Below are 22,734 nucleotides of genomic sequence, written 5' to 3'. Positions count from 1 at the left end.
TTTAGCCTTTCCGAGCAAAGCCACCTGCGCAGGAAAATGACAGAGAACATGGCCTACTTTAGTAACAACGATGACTGGAGTTTTTGTGTAAAAGGAGACATTCGTTCGCTGGTAACTTAATCCTTTCCCCTGTATTCGTGAGCATGAGTTATTTTATCATATAGTGTATTTGACATACTTGAAGGAGCAACGACAGTAACCAATCTCTTTCTATATATGATTTAAATATTTGTGATTGGTGAATATTTTGTGAATTGCAGTTCCAAATTGAACAAATAAATGACTGTTTCAAATCATTACAACTTGTCACTGTGCTATCAATGCTAATAATAGGCGCGAAATTCAATATAACATTAAACAATGATAGATAGATACCACACAGTTTACAGAAATTCTATCAAATACTGTAATCTGATGCTTCATATTTCATGATAGAAATATACCTGTCTAAGTCTTAAAACAAGATATTTAATCTTGTTTCATTGAATGTGTCTGAATCGGAGTAGGTTTTCAACCATCAATAGGTCGGAGATAAATTAGACGATAACAGCACTTTACTTTTAAACAAAATACAAGTATCTACTTGCTTTCAAGGTGCTAACGTTATTTAAACATTTAAAATGCAAATATATTCAGGTAAGTATACCAGTGGGAGATAACCATACCGGTGTAATAACTGATTAGGAAATTGTAAGAATGTAAAAATAAACAACTTTTCACAGGAGTGACTCTGAAACTGGGAAAATAGATTTCAATGTTGGTAATATGAACTTCGTTAATTGATTCGTAGAATATTTTAAGAAAAATGTGTGCATTGATAATGATGAGTTTTTAAGCAAGACAATATGACCACAGGTAAATTATGTAAGGTACTATTATTTAAACTCGTACATATTCTCTGTAATGATATTTAACATATCACATGACGTTTTGGATATTATATTTATGTAAGGTAATAGGCCTAACTGTGTGGGGATTGGGTAACGCCTTACACGAATCTGTAATGTATCGTTATTCGTTTCACCCCTACTTCCTTTATGCAAATTTTGTAATATTTGTTTTTTATATATATATTATAACATCATATCACCATGACATTTGGGATATATTAAGTAACTGCTGGAATCAATAGTATTGCATATACAAAGTGCTTCCAGTGTAGGGTTTAGGGTACGCCTTGTATTCATGATGTACGTCACGATTTAGAATTCTGGAGGGGAAAAAACCCAGCTACCGTCTTAAGTTAAACACCTTTTCGAATATAGAGTTATTCGTTACATGTTTTCGTACCAGTCGGTGTAAGTCTATCCGTGGCTTACTGTATCCTGTACCTGAAACTCGAAGGTATTTCTGTATTCAGTCCATGTAGTGCTATGTAAGAGTATTCCAGTATCTTACGAATGAAAAATAGAAATAAAAAAATGAAACCAACAAAATTGAAAAATACTTAAGGTTTAATATTCATACAACGGTATGTATATATATATATATAAATATTAAACAGCAGAATTCAGCAATATACGCTTACATTGGTCGTTATATAACGGTATATTCGAGGTTAGGCAACTACAGATAGGGTTTGTATAGGGTCTCATAAATCAGCTACATTTGCCCAATCAAAACAGTCTGTAGAATAAAACTTCGGGGTCACAAAAGTGCTTGAAGACAGCGGGAGAAGAGCAATGGCTTGATAAACGGGGAGCGGCTGTAAACGAATATTGCAGAAAAATGTATATTGTTGTGTCAAACGCATATGTAGTGATACCGAGCTCTTCAGATTAAAGGTATATAGGTAAATAATTAATGACGTAATACAACGTACAGGAGGGGTTGTAGGAATGTGTCCAGTCATATAAGTATTGGCGATTATTGATTTTGAATTGTTAAACTCGAGCTGTGTAACTACCACGGAATGTTACTTATTAAAACGATAACGTTCTACATGTTTACCTGTATATTTCCTATAAGTAATGTACTAGAACATGAAATGCTGTTTTCGTTAAGCTTCTTATATAATAGAATATACCAAACCTGCGACCACTGAATTAATATGTATATAAAAATCTGAGAGAAAATAAATCATGTTTTTTAACTTGCAAAAAAATAGATAGATAAATAAATAAATAGATAAACAATCTCTTTGGGAGAATAGTTTCTCTGTGTATAAACGTTAAGAAAGGATAGCTTGTGATTCCGTATAAACACGTTTTTTATGTTCAATATTATAGCATTATTTTTCTATTTGTGAAAGAATAACAAAAATGGTTAATGGTAAACATTATACACAATTAGCAATACAAATATTAATAAGGCATATACTATACATTGCTAATGAGTATATTTTCGAAGGAGGCGTATACATCATAGTTATTTGAAGGTTACAGCAATATTACAAAAAGCTTTAACGCAAGATTACAACAATATCAATGCTTACTCTTCATGCATAATGTATACCATTTCCAGAACTGTGTTAAACATGGTTAAAACTGTCTATAAAGTAAAAAAAACAAAAATTAGATAAGTAGATAGCTTAAAGAAAACAATTTCTTCATTAAAATATACAGATTGTACATCAGACTTTTGGTCTATTTTTATATTTGTCTATTTTTAAATTTACTTGCATATATATTTCTTGTTGGTGTTTTTCATTTAATAATAATCAAATTCGTATTTAACTAGGTAAGTACTTTAAAGTTAGTTTAAGAAATTTCAATCACACTACACGAAATTTGGTATCTTATTTTCAAATCAGTAATTTCTGGCAGTAATTGAATGAGGACATAAAGGCAAAGCTTAGTTAGCTTGAAAAAGGAAAGAATCGATATGATATTATGACGTTGTATTCTATTGTTAAGGTGACAAATCTAAGCGTAACAAAACAGAGGAGCTCGTCCAACCAATCAAGGTTTCTTCGGAAACCAATCTTTTCAGCCAATCTGAGCAAATAATAAGCACCTTTAAAGAGAGTTATTAAAACCCTTATATTACTGAACAATCGCCGATCAAACAGTAGATTATTGGCTAGGATTACATCACTCTTTTCAACATGTCTACCCTTGTAACAAGTTAGTAAGATAACCTCGACATTATAGTTTCTCTGTCAGACAACACTCAGAAATTCAATTGCATAGTTATCTTTATATTAAGTTACACTAAATGAAGTTAATATTCAGTTAGTCTCATTTCATTTGTCGTTACGATTAGCACTGGCCAATTAAATTCATGTATATGGGGAAATAATATTCATATTGCTCTTACTCAAAATATAAATACATTTTAATAACGTTTAATAGGAATGAAGACACATGTAAAATTAAGAAATTAGGTAATAATGTAGATAATGCGACACTCCCGACTTTACAGACACCAGAATGTATAGAGAAATCCAGTAATTACCTAAATGTATTTTTACGGTCACAATTCGCCAGTTGTATTTAATCACAGTTTACCAATCCTTAATTAAGTTTACACACTGAACTATCCTTTATGTTCATAAAGGCCGTAAACGTTGGATTTTCTGTCTTTCATCTGGCTTTACTGTCGTATCCGACTAAATAAAACTTCTGATGTCGGTTAAGTCTGGTTTATTGTCACACTGTCATGTCGGACCAAATGGTATTTCTGATGTCGGTTAGATATAGCCTACGCCAGGCTTTCATTTTCGTGAATATCACATTTTTCTTATCACAATTACATATCTATACATCACAGATCCAGTAATAGCCTTCAGCGGGTAATCGTTCAAACATCTTAATGACTTGAATTTTAAAAAGAGATTCAGTTTCTTTTTAACGCTTTGGAGTGAACTTTCAAAGTAAAACCACGCAATAAACACATTGCTGTTACCACTATTATAATCCCCATACCGTGCTGACACATACGCATTTTCACTTCATCCTTTGGATAATTCTTCTTAGAAACGTTTATTCACTCATGTATTGTATCACAATAACGATATACATCAGTATTTGCATATTGTCTAAATTTAACTACTCAACTAAGCAGTACATCACTATCACATATATGTCCAGGTTGAACTTGACTTCGATTTCTGGTAGAAATGATGAATATTCCTACGCGGGTTTGGAGTTCCGAAGTCTAAGGATGCAGCCCCCATGGCCGACCTTGACCACACTGACCGCGCCTCTGACGGGTTTAACTTTAGGACATCATTGCGTCCTCGCGGCGAAGTTTCCTCTAATCTCTCCATGAAGCTCTTATTGACCTCATCCCACTGTTTACATACGACGTCAAGCTTTGGCGTAGTGGCAGCTCCACGGAAACCGTGATGATTCGGCTTATGTCTGTCCTCTTCGGGTCCTCTGATTATTGTATTATTATGAGTGTCCAGTTTCGGGTGATTCAGTATGACACTGATGCTCCTGTCATCTAGACTAACAGACCCTTTACCTTCGCTAGGTTTATGATTCCTACAGTAGACTTGTTTGTCACTTTTATCGTTGAAATTTTGGAAGTAGTTTTTGACAGTGAGTGCAGAACCACATGTACAACAACGAAAACACTGCTTGTGGAAAAGAACCTTTCTGATCGGACCTACCTTATCGAGTTGGTAAACAGTTTTACCACATTTAAAGCAAGCATCCTCGTCAGTCTGGTAAGTGAACGCGTACGACATGTAATCGGGCGGTGAGGTAGTGGAAGAACTACGACTTCTTGACATAGGCGATCTGTCTCCTATTGGTGACAAAGCAGGAACAGTTGGAGATGATATCTGCATGACAGATTTGGATCGTTTTAAATTTGACTTTGGCTTGAAGTCCAAATCTTTAACCTTAGGTCTGGTAGCCTTTCTAGTCAGCGCAGTAATGTCCGTCAGTACTTGGAACTCATTTTTGGGTTTAATGGTTTCCTCATCATCCTCCGGGTTAGGAGGCGGAGGAAGTTTTGGCACATTCACAGATATAAATTTGTAGGTTTTGCATTCCACATCTTCGTCCGGTTCGTGTTCCTCAGCCGTCCCCCTCACCAAAGGTCGTGAGAACGATCTTGCTGCACGCGTGACATCACGGAGTTTAATAGCCTCCACTGTTGTCTCGTCATATGATGTCATACCGTGTGACGTCATTGACGAATCAAAACTAAGGTTTTGTTGTTGTTCTATTTCCGCTGAAATCGGACAGCTCTGAGTGCGAATGTGTGGTCTTACTGGGACAATCTGCCGCCTTGTAACTGTTATAGAGGCCAAAGGTCGTTCTGTATAATTTCCCTCGTGTTTTACAGATTTGATGATATCCTCTTCATTTAAAGACAGTTTATGAACATCCGAAACACTATCGTGATTATTCGGTATCGCGGAATCATAACTCAAATCCATCTCACTTGAATAGTTACTATCGTTAGATTCAACACCATTTTCTTCACTCTTTGAAGACGATTCATCGTCTTTTTCATCCGTTAAACCTGTGTTATAACTTAGAAATGAATCATCATTGTTACTATGATCGAAACCTTCGTCACTTTTATAATCTAAATACCTTGGTTCCGTTGTCAGCGATGTCTGCATGTGAAAAACATCATCAAAGTCTTCCTCGATCGGCTGCCATGTTTTAAGTGTCTTAATTGGAACCTCATTTGGACACCTAGCTTTCCAAACCATCGACAATGGTCCAAGGACATCCTCCTCCTCACCAGACATTTTGTAGACTTTTTCTACACTCACAGATTAAAAAATATTCCCTGGAGTACAACACATTCATATGCCGGTAATATTTACCTGTTTAACAAACCAATGAACACCAATCCCTTTAAAGTTAAATAAATCCAATACGTTGACCTTTTTCACTTCGGTTCTCAAACCGTTGATCCGTCGTTCATACGATTAGTACGAAGTTAAAGTCGACAGTGTAAGTATTTGTAGGACTGGCTGTTTACTAAATCCATCAAGTAACAGCAGGTGCACAGGTCCTAATACCCTGCTTAATAAAGCCACGCTACTGCCAATATATATATATATATACGGGTGGAATGAATATATCCTCCTGCTTACTGGCTAATTTGATCTTGCGTCAATATACACTTTCTTTATATATACAGAATGTATGTATTCCTATATACAGCAGGTATAGGTAAAAACCTGTATGGGCAAGTTAACAGCAGTGGTGTATAGCTTCCTAGCAGGTAATTCAGATGTGTATCGGTCGTATAACGTCGCTTTATATACGCACGTTTCTATAATGTCACTGGCTCTGTGTCAGTAGATTTGTTATTCTTTCGTGACCAGAAACGTGTATTGTTCTTAATAACAACTATATCGTGAAACCGTTATCCACACAGTTTGTCTAGATCTATATGACCACCCTTGGAAAGTTATTAATCCACTCTCGATGTATGTAAACGTTGAGAGATATTATCCCATGAAACAATATTTTCGTGTAGATCGACCTATGGTATACTTTGAAACAGATATATCCTGTGCTATAGTGCACTTTCCTGTCTATCAAAATGTGTTGGCAGTATATTAATCCGTACTCGATCTACATAGACTATCCCATGGGAAAACATTTGTGTATTCCTCTGTATACGTATTCTTTCAACAGGTATACTTAGAGATATTCCGATAGCACTGTAAAGAGATCCTTCAAGTCAATATGTGGTATTATGGTAACACTTGGAAGTCTAAATGCTACAATGGACCGAATGCCCATTGTTTATAGACATTACGGTCACTTGAAAAAAATATCACAAGTCGTATATATACGTGATATATATCTGATTTTTTTTAAAATAACCACACTCTCATGTGTACACAAGCCTACTATTTAAGTAGTTCGATCAGCACAAGTTTCACGTTAGGCGTAAACACAATCTATACCTTTGTACCTGTACAAATTGGTACTGAGAATACGGCTGTATTCACATTTTAAAGGTACACGTGTGCATACGCGTTCTGTTTATATATATGTTATTGCAACCTTGTGGAAATACAGACGCATACGTGTACAAACAAATAAAAATATTTGTCTGTTTGGTAATGTAGGGGGTACTCTTTAAAATGTTAATGAAGGCTGCTATCAGCTAGCGAGGCTCTTGAGAATTGCTTTTAAATCATGCTACAGAGGCATTCCTGACATTCATGTTACAGACATATGTCCACGGAGGAGTGTAGTGACCGCCAGGTGCTGCCTCAGCACAGCACTGTCTGCCTATGTGGGCAGAAGCCAATGTTTATTTCACAATCGATAATATTTACTGTGGGCTTTGCCGTTCAAAGCCTTATCAACATTTCGCATTTGAGTTATCAAGGTGAACAACCGTCATTCAAGTTACATTTCAATCAAAATTTAATTACATTTCAACATTTCAACATTAAGTGGGTGATTCTAACTTCTCGATGTCGAATTTGTGATATCCTGGTGAGTAAAGTGTCCACGTGCTGTTGTTGCCGATAACGAAATTTTAAGCTAATTATACTCATACAACCTGACTATGGCATATACAATCGATCAGTAAACATTGTTGTACTACATAGTAAGCTATGATCACCTGTACGAGATATAGTCGTTTGAGCGGGTATCTGAATAGGCATGTAGAACTCTTCATATATCTAACGGGATCTAACAAAGCCTGTCGTCTGCTCATTATAACTGGCCGCCGATGATACCGATAAGAGGTCGATACACAGCTCAACAATTAATTGTTACATTCCTCTATCGCTGGTGACCATCGTGTTTCTACACGTTATTATGTATAATACACATTTAGTCAAAGTGTGGTTAGCTTGAGGATGAACGCATGTCAATAAGCACATGTTATATTTTCTTTAAAGTAAAAACAGTTGAAACACAATGAAGAATGAATATCACATGATTTATAATAATCATCAAGAAAAAATATAAATGCACTTGCAGTTTAATAAGTTCTGTGAAACTAATGTTATTTCAAAATAAATAAATATATGTATGTAAGTTGAGGATACTGTTTTAATTGTGTCAGGAAATGTAAACCATTCAATATACTCATACAACCTTATGATTCATAATGATAACAACTGATAAATATTTACTAGGGAAAATAAAGCATAAAAGATTGATTGATACTTTGGTTCTCGTTCATGTTGCGGAGGCTACCATTTACGAACAAGAACATATTACTATCAATATTCATTCTTCATCAATTCTTTGACTGAGAGATCAATCATTAGAAATGCAAAATCTAAAGAAAGAACATATAACTTGCATGATAAACAGTAAAGCTTAAACTGTCACTATGTGTTAACAATACAGTTAGATGAAATATCTTTAATAATGAATCGATTTCTTATTATAAGCAATGAAAGTCTATATTTGAAGTATACAGTGTACGAAGAGTGATTGATGTCTTAGGAATCCCTAAACCTTTATCCTTGTTATAGGGATCTGTTTCAATTTCGAGCGCAGTATGGTCTTCTGATAGAATTAGCAAAAGGTTCAAATATACCTATTTCAAAAATATGCAATTTACACATTCAATACGGGAAATCTACGATATATTATTGTTCATTTTTTTCCAAACTGCTGCATCTTAGACAGCAGATTATTTTTTCAGCCCCCTATGTCCGATAACTAGAGACACTAAAGGTAAAAGGCGATTAACCTGTTTTTAAGTATGGTAGTTTAGTGTCTCGTCTTATCTTAAATATGTAATCTATTTTACTGTAAATATATGTTTCATGAATTTGACCATAGACATCATGGCGATTTAGACACACTTTCATAAATTTCACCTGTAGCTTATGCCATCAAAAGTTTTAGTAATATTAAGTTTCAATACACATACTTTCATGTAAATATTTATTTTGTTCCTAGTTAGGTTTCGATACACAGGTAACTAAAAAGTAGTAAAAAATAACTTCTGTTTTAACTGGAATTATTATTTAACATTAACAGCATGAAACATAGGATCTAAAAATAAATCCAAGAAAAATAAAATGAAAATTAAAGGAAGTGTTAAATACCAATTACAAAGATACTTCGTCGTTGTTTGTAAACACTATAGTATGTTTCAGACATACGATACCTTAGTTTTGGATAAAAACACATTTAGCTATCTAATATTCTTGATATATTCGAAGTGGGCAGTGGCTAGATCTTACACCAGCTTTTAAAACCCGAGTTAAAAAAAATGATCGACGTTATAGTAATTTATTATGTAGCCTATCAACATTTCAGTGACAAGATTTTCGACTGCTAAAGTATGTTCTTCCACGTCCATGTAAATGTAGGTATATAAGTAATTCCGTTCTAGTTGACAAAATTGAATACAAAACCTCATTTGCAGTCACAAGAAAAATTACATTATCATATTTTTATATTTCAAGAATGAACGTTATATCGAGTATTTACAACCCAGTTGAAAACATGAATTCAGATAATGTAGATGTTATATAGGAAAAATGATACTATTTATAGATTCTTAAAGACTTATTACATGTACATGTATAGAGGACATGAAGCTGAAGTACGTGAGTTAGAGTCAAACTAATTTATAGATCATCATTGTACATGTAGAGGGGTAAATTCTGAACACTATAATTGGACAACAACAACAACAACTGATAAGACACCAAACAAAAGGAAAGACCTCATCAACCTGAAATAGAGGTTAAATCAGATGTCCCGGATGGAAGTTTTTCCCTGTAAAGGACCCCTGTCATGATGTTCCCTCTCGCATTATATGAACAGATATTGGTGACCACCGGTGTAAAACGAAGCGATGTAGTGTAATCGTTGGTTAGGTCGGGATGTTTTGCTACCGAATAGGTTCACCAATATTCGTCTGACAAGAAAAGAAACATAAACAAAATATAACGTATAAAGTAATTGGGAATTGGTGTGACGTTCCCGACGATTGGCCTCACTCTCACTAATTCTGTCAACGTGTGTTAGATGTGTGTTATGTTTAAATATACTGGCCGTGTCAGTTAGATGGATGGACATCATACTGAACGTATTACTCTCATTCACCGCGGTCAGTTCACAAATACAGCCTGCTATTTCATTATAATATAATGGCCCCTGTTTATTAAAAACGGACACAGTCCTTGGTCACACACTTTGTAAACCTACACTCATGTAAGACATGTGACTTATAGTAAGGCCCTTTAATAAGATAAATTGGGTGACTTTTCCAATACGATATGGAAACGGCAAAATAAAACTAGTATCTTTTTATGATTTACAATATATAACTTGCTTTCCTGAACAATCATATTCTTTAATATCTGTATTCCTCAAAACTCGTATTCACTGTACACAAATATTAAAGGGACAACACACAGAGAAACAATTTAAATGCTTTCCTTATTTTGAAGTATCGACCGACTGTAATGTATTGAAAAATAAAGATAATTTGCAGTACGGTATTTAATCTAACATAATTGCAAGGGTAACCAGATATACAGAAATATGTGTTACTGTACAATAAATGGGGCATTTTAAATATGAATAAATATTTTTGTTGATTGATTCGTACGCCCTAGTGAAAATTTGAAATCAGATTCATTCTCTAGGCTATTCCGTTATTACAACTCTATACAGTCGACATATATATTCTTCTGTCGTAATGACTGCTATATGTGTATCAGGTATCTCTCACATTTAAGTAAATGGACTTATTTTTGTATTGGCGTCACCCAGGAAGAAAATCATGGAAACCAGTAAACACTTCATACAAAGGGAATATCGTCGTTCGGTATATAATTATGCCAGACCATTTAAAAGAAAGGTAATACAAAATACTTTTTGTGTAACTGGTTTTTCCACAATTTCTTTTCGACGAACTCTGTGAATATAACCTTATGTGAAATTTAAATCTACCAATACAGTCGCGACACCTGTTTCTATATCTTGTATTTATGGTTTGGATAAACAGGTACAGTTCCCTAAGGAATGTCTGTTTGGATACGCAAATAATTCATTAAGTGTCATGTGTTTGGATATGCAAATAGAGTATGCATCTTCTCCTTCATGGAGTTTATGAAATCATTAGACATCCAGAATAGGCAGAGCATAAATTTACTCACTCAATAAAAGAATTTATTAATAAAACCGCAATTGGCTGTCTGTTTGTCTATCGAAAGCAAAGAAGACATTGATATAAAGCTATTTTTTAACATTTAACAATGTCACATAAGATTTCATGCATAAAACGATGGAAAGGAAGCTTAACGTAAAATCGTCAAAACAATTGAAGTTAAACGCAAAGCCTGACAAGAGTAAATAAAAAAATGTCACATTGACACACGTTTGATATACTAACCCTAAAGTTCTATCCATAAATGGAATTTGTTTATTTTTCTGGCTTCTTTGTTTCTAATTACAGAACAAAAGACAAAGTCTAACCAAGGCCGGTAGCATACGTACATTAAAATAAACAAAACAATTACATATTTATCAAGATGATAATTCATAAAATTAATACTGAAATGATAATCTATTCTAAAAGCTCTATTTTAAAGGTGAGCAATTCTGTATTTCAATATTCATAAATTTTCTGTTTACCTTCCATACGTCTCATTAAAAACAGTATTGCATAAGCCCCTTATGAGTAATATGCAACAATAAATGTCTTGTTGATCGTTAATCAAAGGAATTAGGAATCTCAAATATCAACTCTGTGCAGGTGTGAAAGTACAAGCACAGGTAGATGGGTATAAGTACACCTGGAATACCGTAACACTGAGCGAACCTGATCTTGACACTCTAGAGGTATGCCAGAGTTTTTGTCAATAAAGACAGAGGAAACGCACCACAAAACAAATACAATTACTGATTAGATAAGAAAACATATTAAAAAGGTAAGAAGTATAAAAACTCGAAAGCGACCATTCGCAATGAAATAGATTAGTATCTACCATTACCTCCCAATTACCTCGGTCTAAGTGGCTCTGGTGTATTAAGTAACAGTTTCTCTTTGTAACTTGTAACAAAGCCCCTTTAAAGTTCAAGTACAGATTAACTCGTACAAGTTAGCGATGTGTAAGAGGTCTAGTATATAATCTACTAACCATTAAGGAGAAGAGATTGGACCGATAACACCTGTCCACTTGACCATTGGTCAACCGATCATCGCATTATAAGCTTTAAAATGAAACATCACAGAAACTTGTCTTGGTGTTTATCATTAAGTGAAAGAGATTTATTATATAATTTCCTATTCAAAAACGAAACAGTCAAATATTCTGTATTGAAACTCTTATTTATGATTTCCCGATACTACGTATACTATGTGGCTCACTATCGTACGTCAACAATAAGACATGTGTCTTAACATCAATTGTAGCTTGGAGACCATACGCTAACAATACTTAGCTGTCACGAACTTGTCACACAACTGTTACTTGTTCGATAGTGTTTATAAGTGTTATCACTCTCAATAGAAACAGCCCAGCATTTACCCGTGAGAAAACTGTGTATTTCAGTGAAACCATTGATTGAAGAGATTCTAAATTATGACCGTATCATTCTACAATTCTTTTTAGAAAATGTTGGATGTGACAATATATTAAATGCGCATCCATCAAGTGGAACATCTCTCGGTAATATGATGCGCGGCAGTTTCTTTAACGTTTTTTTTATTAGTTAAAATACATATAAAGATTTGACATGTGATAGGAATTTGTAAGCGATATATTTTACCAGACTGTGTAACACGTTTCGGGCGAATGTGAATAACCAGACTTAATTAACAGTTTTATCTGTAATCGCACATATGTTTCGATACAACAAAATAGACTGGCGTCATTTATGATGGCAAACGCACTACAAAATATTAAGTGCTGAATACAGGAACTGAATTGGGTTCCTTGTCGACGTCATATCTCCTAAATACTTTGGTATATCGGTGACGTCATATGCTCTGACCGAATTGGCATCAATTTTCGATGAATACAACAAAAGCCTTTTTCAATTCGTGAGATAAAAATAGTGATAATAATGTCATTTCAATCGTTGGATTCCCAAAATGTCCACTATTCCGAGCACAAATAAAAATCACCTGATTTTACAGAATCCTAATCTCGTTTCTTGCGTACATTCATTGAAAAACATATGGTCTAATATTTCCCATGTCAACACATGAATTGAAATAAATATGTAAGAGTGTGTCAACTTGTTTCAGTAGTTGAAAAAAATGACCTGATAAGAAACGTTTTACAAAACCAATATTGTGGAAATTCATTTTCCAGATTCATTTTTTATTTTTCTTTGAAGAAAAAAACTAGCCGCTGTAAAGAATGACATGTCCGATATATCGCGATAGTCACAACCTGTGACCAATATATGTACTTATTTCACAATAAGATTATTTACAGCATGTTATCATGTGATATGTTATATTTAATGTAATATATGATGTTTGTGATAAAGTATAGAACGACCTTCTATTCATGGTACTTTGTATACTCATGAAAATCATTTTCTGTCCGTCTTATAAGAATCAATATTATATCTGGGGGTGTTAATGCAGGAAGGGATGTTACTCTTACTTCTTAATGGACAGATATTGTAGACCAATTGGATTTCTATGTTTGTTGGCTCCTAGTGTTACCGATCAGGCCCTACAGGACGAAACAGCTGTATAATGTAGTGTATTTCATTATCGGCATACTCAATCATTTACCAAATTTGTAGGTGCAAACACGCGTGTGTGGTTTTGTGTCTTACGTGCTTCTTTATGAATGGGCATGAATCTTCTGAAGATTTAAGGGAAGCTATACGATGACCGACTATAGATGTTTTACTTAAACAGCAATGCTGATCACAATGTTAGATATAATTCCTTTTTTTATTTAGTGTTTACCATGATAAAACAAGATGAAACCAATTGATAAAAACAGAAGTTTTGTTCTTTATTCCTCAGTCTGTTCACATGGTTATCATCTAATTTGTAGTGACGACAGTTAAGGAACACTCTTTTGAAGTATGATCCACCGGATTCCAATCTCACGATGAAAGATTTTCCAAAAGATCGACTGTCCATAATTTTGTATGTTTTTCATTTCAAAATTGTTGTGTTCAAAGTGTCTTATATAGTGTGTTATCAACTGGGGTTAAATTTTGGCCCAAAGTGTTTAAGTGGTCGAGCTTGAGAAATGGTAAAGCTACATTTTTTTTCAAAAGTACACATATTTGATCAACATCTCATAAAAGAAATACACGTTATATTAATAACAATAAACAGACACCTAGTGGTTTTAAAACATTGGAAGTCACATGTAGTTATGAACTAGCTTTTTTATTTGATAAGAACAAGTAGACATATCGGTTTCATGCCTTTTTTCATAACAATTTCTACATACAAACAGAAACACTTGGTAAGATTTAATAGGACATATAATTAACACGGACAAACAAATGTCTATCTTGTTTTATCATATAACAATGCACACGGTTAAAAGATATAGCATACTCCAGATATCACTTTAACACTACCAATTGGATTTTATTAAGTTTTGCTTTTTCCAAAAGTTGTCTAGATTAAACTAGAGGCTCCTACCGTCGACGACTAATTGACAGTCATATCGAAATATTGATAGCTCTGTATCCATATTAATCTTTCTTATTGGTTTGAAATTTTGTTTTTAAGTGTCCTTTGTTCTTTATAATGTTTCAAGAAAAAGAAAAAAATCCCCAAAGTGTTTTATTCATTCTTTGAAGAAGTTAAACATGTCCTTTCTCAGTGGTATGTTTGTAAACAGGAGATAATCTTCACTCTACCTTTTCACATGTTTCAATATTTTGTTATGATTATTTTGTTTCACGCACTTGTGTGAGTGCGGATCTCACCATTGTATTAAATAGCTGTTTAAAGGTTATGTCGTCTAATTGTATCAAACATTTTTCCAAGTAAACTGTTTGCCTGCCTTGTTGTATATATGTTATAATGTTAATGTTATAAATTAGCTAGTTCAAAGGTGGAACAATCTAATGATAACTAAAGATATGATTATGTATATGATTTTCCATGATAACATTTAATCTATGCATTTTTTTCAAAGGTATCTGTTTAAACTTTCGTTTGTTTATATTTTGTCATAGTGTAACAGGGATAGTGCGCCGATTGTCCATGTATATACTTCGTACTCTGAGTAATATACATTTTAACTACAACGTCCGCGTGTTGTATTCTATGCTGTGATGTTATGTCTACATGTGTATTGTGGTGTTTTGCTCGTTTCGTATGTTGATACGTTGGTATACCATACATTTGTTCATTGGTCAGTGTTACGTCAAGTTGTGTACGCCTTTCCATTGGTTCGTTCTGAGTGGTCAGTTTTGGCGTGTGTTTCTTTGTTAGTTGGACTCAAAGGTGACGGACGTAGAGTTGTAATGTTAGTGTTTCTTTGTCTTTGTGTAATACCCAATGTATATGTATGATGTGTTTTATTAGAGTGATAGTTCTATTTGGATATAATCTAAGTAAGGATAATTTATGATTTGTTAGATAAGAAATTATATATGATTATTTTATTTTTTATATACAAACGTAATAATGAAGGTCATGTAATTTGATTTTTTTTGTAAAAGGCGTTGTTACGTTGTGCTCATTTGACTAAGGTTCGATAAATTTATTCAAATGGCTGTATTTAAATTACAGTATATCGCATTTGATTGAAAAAGGCGTCGTACGTATAGGTTGTAGCCACGGCCTTGTGCCACACGCAGGTATGCTATAGCGGTTTTATGTCAAAGTATAAAGTAATTGTCAAAGTCAAATCTTGTGGGTTTTTTATTCAGCTTTTTTTCCATAATCACATTTCTACACATAATTGATTTGCATAACATGGTAAACATGAACATCAAAAATGTTAAATAATCTAAATATTACATGAAACTAGTACAATGCAATATAATTGATGAATATATTAGAAGATCGAGGGTTTGTTTCTAATCTGGACTTTTCTAATCACAAGACTTAATTGAATAATTTATTGATAAAATTCCACAATTTTTTATCTTTCTTTGTTTGTTGTAGTGATAGTTACATGTATGGAGACCCATGTCTTCTATATTGTTATAATAATTAATATATATTTTGCTTTCAGCAATAGTTGTAATTGTATTTTTTAATTTACACAAATATATATAGTATCTCAAAATAAGTAATACAAAGTTGATTTCATCTCTGTGTTTTTTCTGTTACACCACAAATGAAGACTGTTGGGTGTCTAGATACGGTAATTTGGTACTTATTTTCTAACATATCTATCAGCAACAACCAAAATGTTTTGACTGTACTACATTCCCAAAATAGATGTGTAATGATGTCTTTTTCATTTGTACAAAAAGTCCATCTCTCAGTTTCAATTAATTTTGAGCTGGTATAAACAGTTCTGTGCACAATNGATACATACACATACATGTAAGTATCTGGTATTACATAGTAAACATAAATATCACAAATGTATATCATGAATCTAGTATAACGTAATATAATTTATGAATATATAAGAAGATCGAGGGTTTGTTTCTAATCTGGACTGTTCTACTCACAAGACTAAATTGAATAATTTATTGATTAAATTTCATTTTTGTTTTATCTGTCTTTGTTTGTTGTAGTGATGGTTATGGAGACCCATGTCTTCTATATTGTTATAATAATTAATGTTTTTTTTTTTGCTTTCAACAATTGTTGGAATTGTATTATTTAATTTACAAAAATACATATAGTATCTCAAAATAGGTAATACAAAGTTGATTTCATCTCTGTTCTTTTTCTGTTACATCAAAAATGAAGACTATTGGGTTTTTCGATAAGTTAATTTAGTACATATTTTCTAACAAATCTATCAGCAATAACCAAAATGTTTTGACTGTACTACATTCCCAAAAAGGTTTGTAATGATGTCTCTTTCATTTGTGCAAAAATAGATCTCTCAGTTTCACATAGCTTATATTTCATTAATTTTGAGTTGGTATACAAAATTCTGTGCACAATATATACTGTTTTGTATCATTAGTAATCTCCCTTGTTACGGAGTTGAACAATTCTCATCACTTATATTACTATGGTAATAATAGGATATATTTGATTCAAAAATATATATATATATTTCTAGAAGAATCTCCTAGAAGAGATGAAAGTACTTAAGACTCGTTGTTAAGAATTTTTTTTTTATAATATTTCTTCGTCCGTAAGGATCATTTTTCTGATTCATAATATATATATATATATATATATATATTGTTAATATACAGGTATGATTTAGGTATTAAAACAAAAAACACACATGCTAAAATCGCACTTTCCGCTTCCAATTCTGCACCCTTTCAAGAACGATTGCGGTTTACTTACAGTTATCCATAACACCGATACCAAACACAAGCTGCCGCCCCTTTCCACTCTCTCCAAGTGCAAGGAACGACAACTCTGGACAAACAATTGCATAAAGCATTCATCGAAACATGAAAAGTATGTTGTCTTGTAATAGCAAAAAGCAATAATGGACCAATAAAAAGATATTTACAGTTTTTGTCTTACCTTGTTTGTACATAATTGATGAACAAGATCACCGTTTCTATAATTACAAATTAAAAAACTTCATCGATTTCCTGTCGACTCTGAGTTTTACTATGAAAAAAAATGTTATCGATTCTTTTTAATTACCGCACTTCGTCTCGGTCAAAACACACACAAAAAATAAAAATAACAAAATCCACAAACTATTACTTACGTAGTTCATCTTTGCTTTTGTTACAAGTTCAACAAATAGATAATCTTTTCTGTAAACAAGTTTATATTTTAAGCGTTATGATGGCGGCATGTCAGTCCGAGCCTTCAGTAGAGCGCTTCCATTACCTCATCATTGTCCAGGAGACTACCACGTCGGATGATGACGTTGTTTTTACCCTCGCTGCCACCTGGGAGACGGTTCACTGCAGTAAAAAGCATGCACGCTGTTTTTTCCTCCGACATTTTTAGCTTTTGAAAAAAAAATCCCGTACATTAGTTTCAGTGACTCTGGGTTTCTCCTGTAGGGTACCGGCGATTCCCATAATCACCAAATTCCACTTCTGGGACCACATATCCAATTTTAGCCGTTCGTGCTTTAAGGTTGTTTCACTAAAAAAATATGGATGCGTATGAAGGACTTTAGGTATTTCCGGACAATTTATGATGTATTATCGACAAAAATACACAGGAGACGTTACTCAACTTCTCTACTCCACAGCCATGATATGGACTTCAAAGTCAAATCTTGAGTTTGATTGTATTTCGTAAAAGTTGTAATTGCTAGATTTGTAAGGGTAAAAGTTATGTAATCGTGTAAGAGTTATTTCCCTTGTATTTGTAATTGCATTATGTATGTCTGTTTCATATCTATGACTGTAACTTGTACTTTGTACTTGTTGCGGGGTTGTTCTGGTTCCACAACACTTGCCATACACTTATTGAATAAACTGTCAGTGAAAAAAAACAGAGGAGTTGACCTTATCTTTCACATCGAAACCACATCTACTACAATAGTTTCACTGATTTTGATTTGAATAACGATTTTTTTCTCATTTTGGTATTATTGGTCCTGTGCTAGGATATACTCTAATTGTGGCGACAAAAAAACCCGAATATTTAGCTTCGTACTCGCTGATATGTAGCGTTACATGTGAAATGCCATCCATCATGACGTCACAAGAAATATACCATGACGTCATCAATCCCTTTCAACGGCAAATTTAACGACATCATCCTTTGAATTGTTTATGGTTGAATAATCACAAAATGTGGTATTATTCTTGCATGTGTTTGATAATCATAGGACACATTAAATATTTAACTTTTTCACACTCCACACGAGATCACATGAAATCGGAACTGTTTTGAAATCTTTACGTGTGTGAGATCCTGCATGCATTTGTCTTGCAATAGTTCCTATTCAGTAATTCTGTAAACCTAGAGAGACTTAGATAAGTAAAGTGACTATGGATTCCTGGTTTGTTCTTAAATATTTATCTAATATCGTATCAAAATTTCTCATTGAATTACATTTGCACTTATTTGCTATTAAATCTGTACAACTCGAGTGACGTAGACTCCTGGAAAGAAGTGACCACGAACTCCTGTTTGGTTGGATGGACTACTACACACCACGGGTGATTGATAGTAGATAGCATGGACACCAGTACCCTCCCACGTGATCCGTCAGGTGAAACAAGGCGAACATATCCAGAACTACATCCACATACATATGCATTGTCATCCTGGTCCAGTCCAATACCTGTAGGATCCCTCATACTAGGATCTCTGTACCTGTAGACCTCTGTGTCACTGTCCAGTCGGCTACACACTACGTCATTGTCATCTGTGTGATACACAGTGGCACTAGAATGAGCTGTGGCGAGGTATCTGTACTTTCCACCCTTCTGTATTGACTTGGTCACCTCCCCATCTACTGTCATAACCTCCACCCAATTATTCGTATTAACCAGGATGTTGTCCCCGAGAACTGCTATACCCCATGTGGTAGATGGACAGCTGATCTTGCTGATCAAGGTTAGCTGACCATTCCTAAATTCACACTTCAGTATTCCTTCTTCCAATACAGCGACAAACACCTCATGATCGACACGTCCACGTACTATATCTTTTGGATATCCGCCAATGTTAAATGTATTCACATAGGAATACGTGTCATCAAACAGTAGGAGTCTTTTGTTGCTGTAATCTGTCATCAGTAATTCATTGTTGTCAGTAAAGATACCCCCCATCAACCAAGGTGTATCTGACCTTCCTAGTGTACTACTGTCTACCGTCTTTACACAAGATACCGATCCTGTCCATACATCAACCGCTGACTTTACTGGAGTTGTCTGGACGGTGGAATACTGCAGTGAACCCGTGAGGTCGGAGGTCGAAGTCGAGTCTGCTAATGTTGAAGCTGAAGGTGTCGAGAGCAAGGTCTCAATCATTGTGCCAATACATACATTCGCGTTATGAGATACAGCTGATATTGTCGAGGTCACGTCAATATTCCCCAAGGTTGTCATTTTCATGATTTCGTCAATTATTGTTCCTAACTCGAGTGTGATGTCAAATCTATTCGGTTGTTTGTTTGTGTTTTGATCCATACGACGGTAATGTCCTGATATTTGACTTTTTGTTTGTTCTCTTATGAAAAACTTGTGACGTTCTGATATATGTTGATCTAAATGAGACATCAACAAATGTGAATTTTCTGCATTGGTGTGGAATGTGTTGACACACATCCGTCTAGAAGATAGCTTTTGTCTGAGCGCTTTGCACTTATCCGCGAGGTCTGACTGGTATGTTGCGTTGAGGTTATCAAGCTTATCTTTAGCTTGCTGTATCCTGTTCGTCATTTTTGCCGATAATTCGTTTTCTATGGAGGTAAGCAGGGTCATCCCTAAGTCGTCATCGTCTAACATCTTCTTAGTTTCCTCTCTCAGCTCCTTCCATTCTGTCTCCCTGGTGTGTTGTCCGGCCTTAGTCTTCCTGACCACATCCTCTATTGGTTTAATATTGCTACAATGCCTGTGTGACACCGATACACAGACACTACAACACATAGCGCTATGGTCTACACAATAGACATCCAACTGCTTTCGATCGTGTCTGGGGCAGATTTCGTCGACCATAACATCGCAGATTCCGCCAACAACAGTGGAAACGGATACAAGCCGATGTTTTGATGATGCTTTGCTCCGCTCATGAGATATTCTGCATTGTTTGCAGAGCTTTTCACCACAGTCTGTACACCAGACCTCGGCTGGATTGGATTCTTTGCCTCGTTGACATGGTGCACAGAGATGAACATCAGACGTCTCTGCTGTTATAGGGTTAAGGTACAAATTATTTATTGGGAAACATTCCGCCCATGTACTTACATCCGTACTGACGTCACGAGGAGCACTCGGTGCATCGCAGACCGGACACGGGAAGTAGTGCCGATCCTCGTCTGCTGTGACGTGTTCCGCTTCGATGTATGACGTCAGACATCGGTAGCAGAAGGTATGACCACAGGGCAGCTTCCTCGGTTCTTTGTAAGGTGTCGTACAAATCAAGCATCTGTATTCTGGTATCGGGGCAGCTTCTGCCATGTCCGTAATGGATAGTGTTATGCTGTTTTCTCTGTAATATACAAAACAAGTATGAAGCTACATGTTTTCAATATATTTTCGCTATCATACATCGTGAGATATGGTCATAACAGGCTGACATTCGACATTCTGTAAAAGTTAATAATGTAAGCAGGAAAGCTTAATTATGGTGTGACACAATCCGCTGCTCAATTATGTATTCATACAAAATATACACTGTTGCAACGTATACATTCCAATGACGTCACGCTGTTGACAGCTTTTCCGAGCCTGCTGGCATGTCAGCTGTATATATTGTATGATATTAACATTTGTAATTTTGTGTGATAATGTAACTAATATTAATCAAAATCGAAAGCAAATGCAGTTTGACGATAATGCTCGATATATTTATTTGCTAAAAAAAATGCCTTTTATTCTTTTCGGTGACCAATATTCATTGTCGCGATCTACTGTCATGGTAACGTGAGAGCGATATATTTCTAGAGCCCATCAAGTTAAATCTATTGAAATAACCAGAGATATGCAAGCTACTCGAGAGCTCCAAATATTCGGTGCAGCATTAATTTATGCCTAGAGCATTTGATAGACCGATATACGTAATAAATGATTAAGCAACAGGAGCGTGAAAAAGAACGGCAAGACCGGGACTCGAACCCGAAAGTTCAGACCTCTAGATACACGATAGCGTATAACATCTTTCATTGGTATATTTAGCTGGCACCAAATGTAATAGGAGAGGAAAGTGCACTGTCAGACTCGAACTCGAATTTGGGACCTCCGAACTCTAGACGAACACGCTTTCCAATGTCTCTACCGTTTGATCTAAGATGTTTCGGACAACTTAATTAATCCATTAACATATTGAGCTAATTGACGGCTAATTAGTCCTTGCTTACAATATTGGTGATGGATTTATTTTTATCAATTTTTAAAATTAAAAATGTTGTTTCTGTAACTTCCCTTTTGTTTTGCACTGGGTGATTACAAAAAAACGTTTTAACGCTACTATGTCCTGTCACCTCAGGATTAACATTAAGGTACACCGTATACCGTATGTAAGGTCAAACCACTTTGTCCTGACTTACTTGTTTTCCAGGGGAGGTAACTCGTCGAATAGTTATAATTACATTGTTGTGAAATTTCTCGTAAATATCGACTTACCAATCAAATTATGTATTTTGCGAAATTAATCAATGCAATGAACATATTCATATGTTTGAATGTCAACAAAAACATCATTAACAGTATGAATTCATTAAAAAGTCACCTTGTTGGCAGCTGACGTCACGATATCGATGACAATATCGTTTCGAATGTCTGTGAATGAAATTTGATGTCGGCATTTCCTTGTTGCCGGGCAATCCAGGAAACTGTTACAGAAAGAAATAAAAGTTATTTTTCTTCTGTCAAATGGAAATATAATTTATGTGCCATGCCCCTCCCTGACATTGGATTTTCATTTTACTTTTTGTCTTCGATAGGTTGTTAATGCAGTCGATTGTGAGGCATAAGTATTCTTTGAAACTCTTCATGTTTCAAAAAAACATTTAAACTACCGAGATCCCTTAGCGATGAAGTCTCTTGATTATTTAAGAAACGTTGATATTTCATGTTACTTGATTAGAATGAATTGTTAAAACCAATGTATTTTGTAAGCAGGTAATAAAGAATTAATTTC

At 34.6% G+C, this 22,734-nt stretch overlaps 2 protein-coding genes across 2 annotated transcripts; both read right to left on the bottom strand.

Annotated features, from left to right (window-relative positions):
• Positions 1-1,454: 1,454 nt before the first annotated feature.
• LOC110456107 lies at positions 1,455-6,834 on the bottom strand. Its single transcript, XM_021506666.1, has one exon. The coding sequence runs from the start codon at positions 5,654-5,656 to the stop codon at positions 4,016-4,018; it is 1,641 nt and encodes a 546-aa protein (XP_021362341.1). The 5' UTR covers positions 5,657-6,834; the 3' UTR covers positions 1,455-4,015.
• An 11,904-nt stretch (positions 6,835-18,738) lies between these two features.
• On the bottom strand, positions 18,739-21,082 carry LOC110456093. Its single transcript, XM_021506643.1, has one exon. The coding sequence runs from the start codon at positions 21,051-21,053 to the stop codon at positions 18,990-18,992; it is 2,064 nt and encodes a 687-aa protein (XP_021362318.1). The 5' UTR covers positions 21,054-21,082; the 3' UTR covers positions 18,739-18,989.
• Between the last annotated feature and the right edge of the window lie 1,652 nt (positions 21,083-22,734).

The sequence above is a fragment of the Mizuhopecten yessoensis genome, unplaced genomic scaffold, assembly GCF_002113885.1.
Source record: "Mizuhopecten yessoensis strain PY_sf001 unplaced genomic scaffold, ASM211388v2 scaffold1011, whole genome shotgun sequence".
Lineage (NCBI taxonomy): Eukaryota > Metazoa > Mollusca > Bivalvia > Pectinida > Pectinidae > Mizuhopecten > Mizuhopecten yessoensis.
Note: the sequence above shows the minus strand (reverse complement) of the source record. Positions and strands in the feature narration are given on the sequence as shown.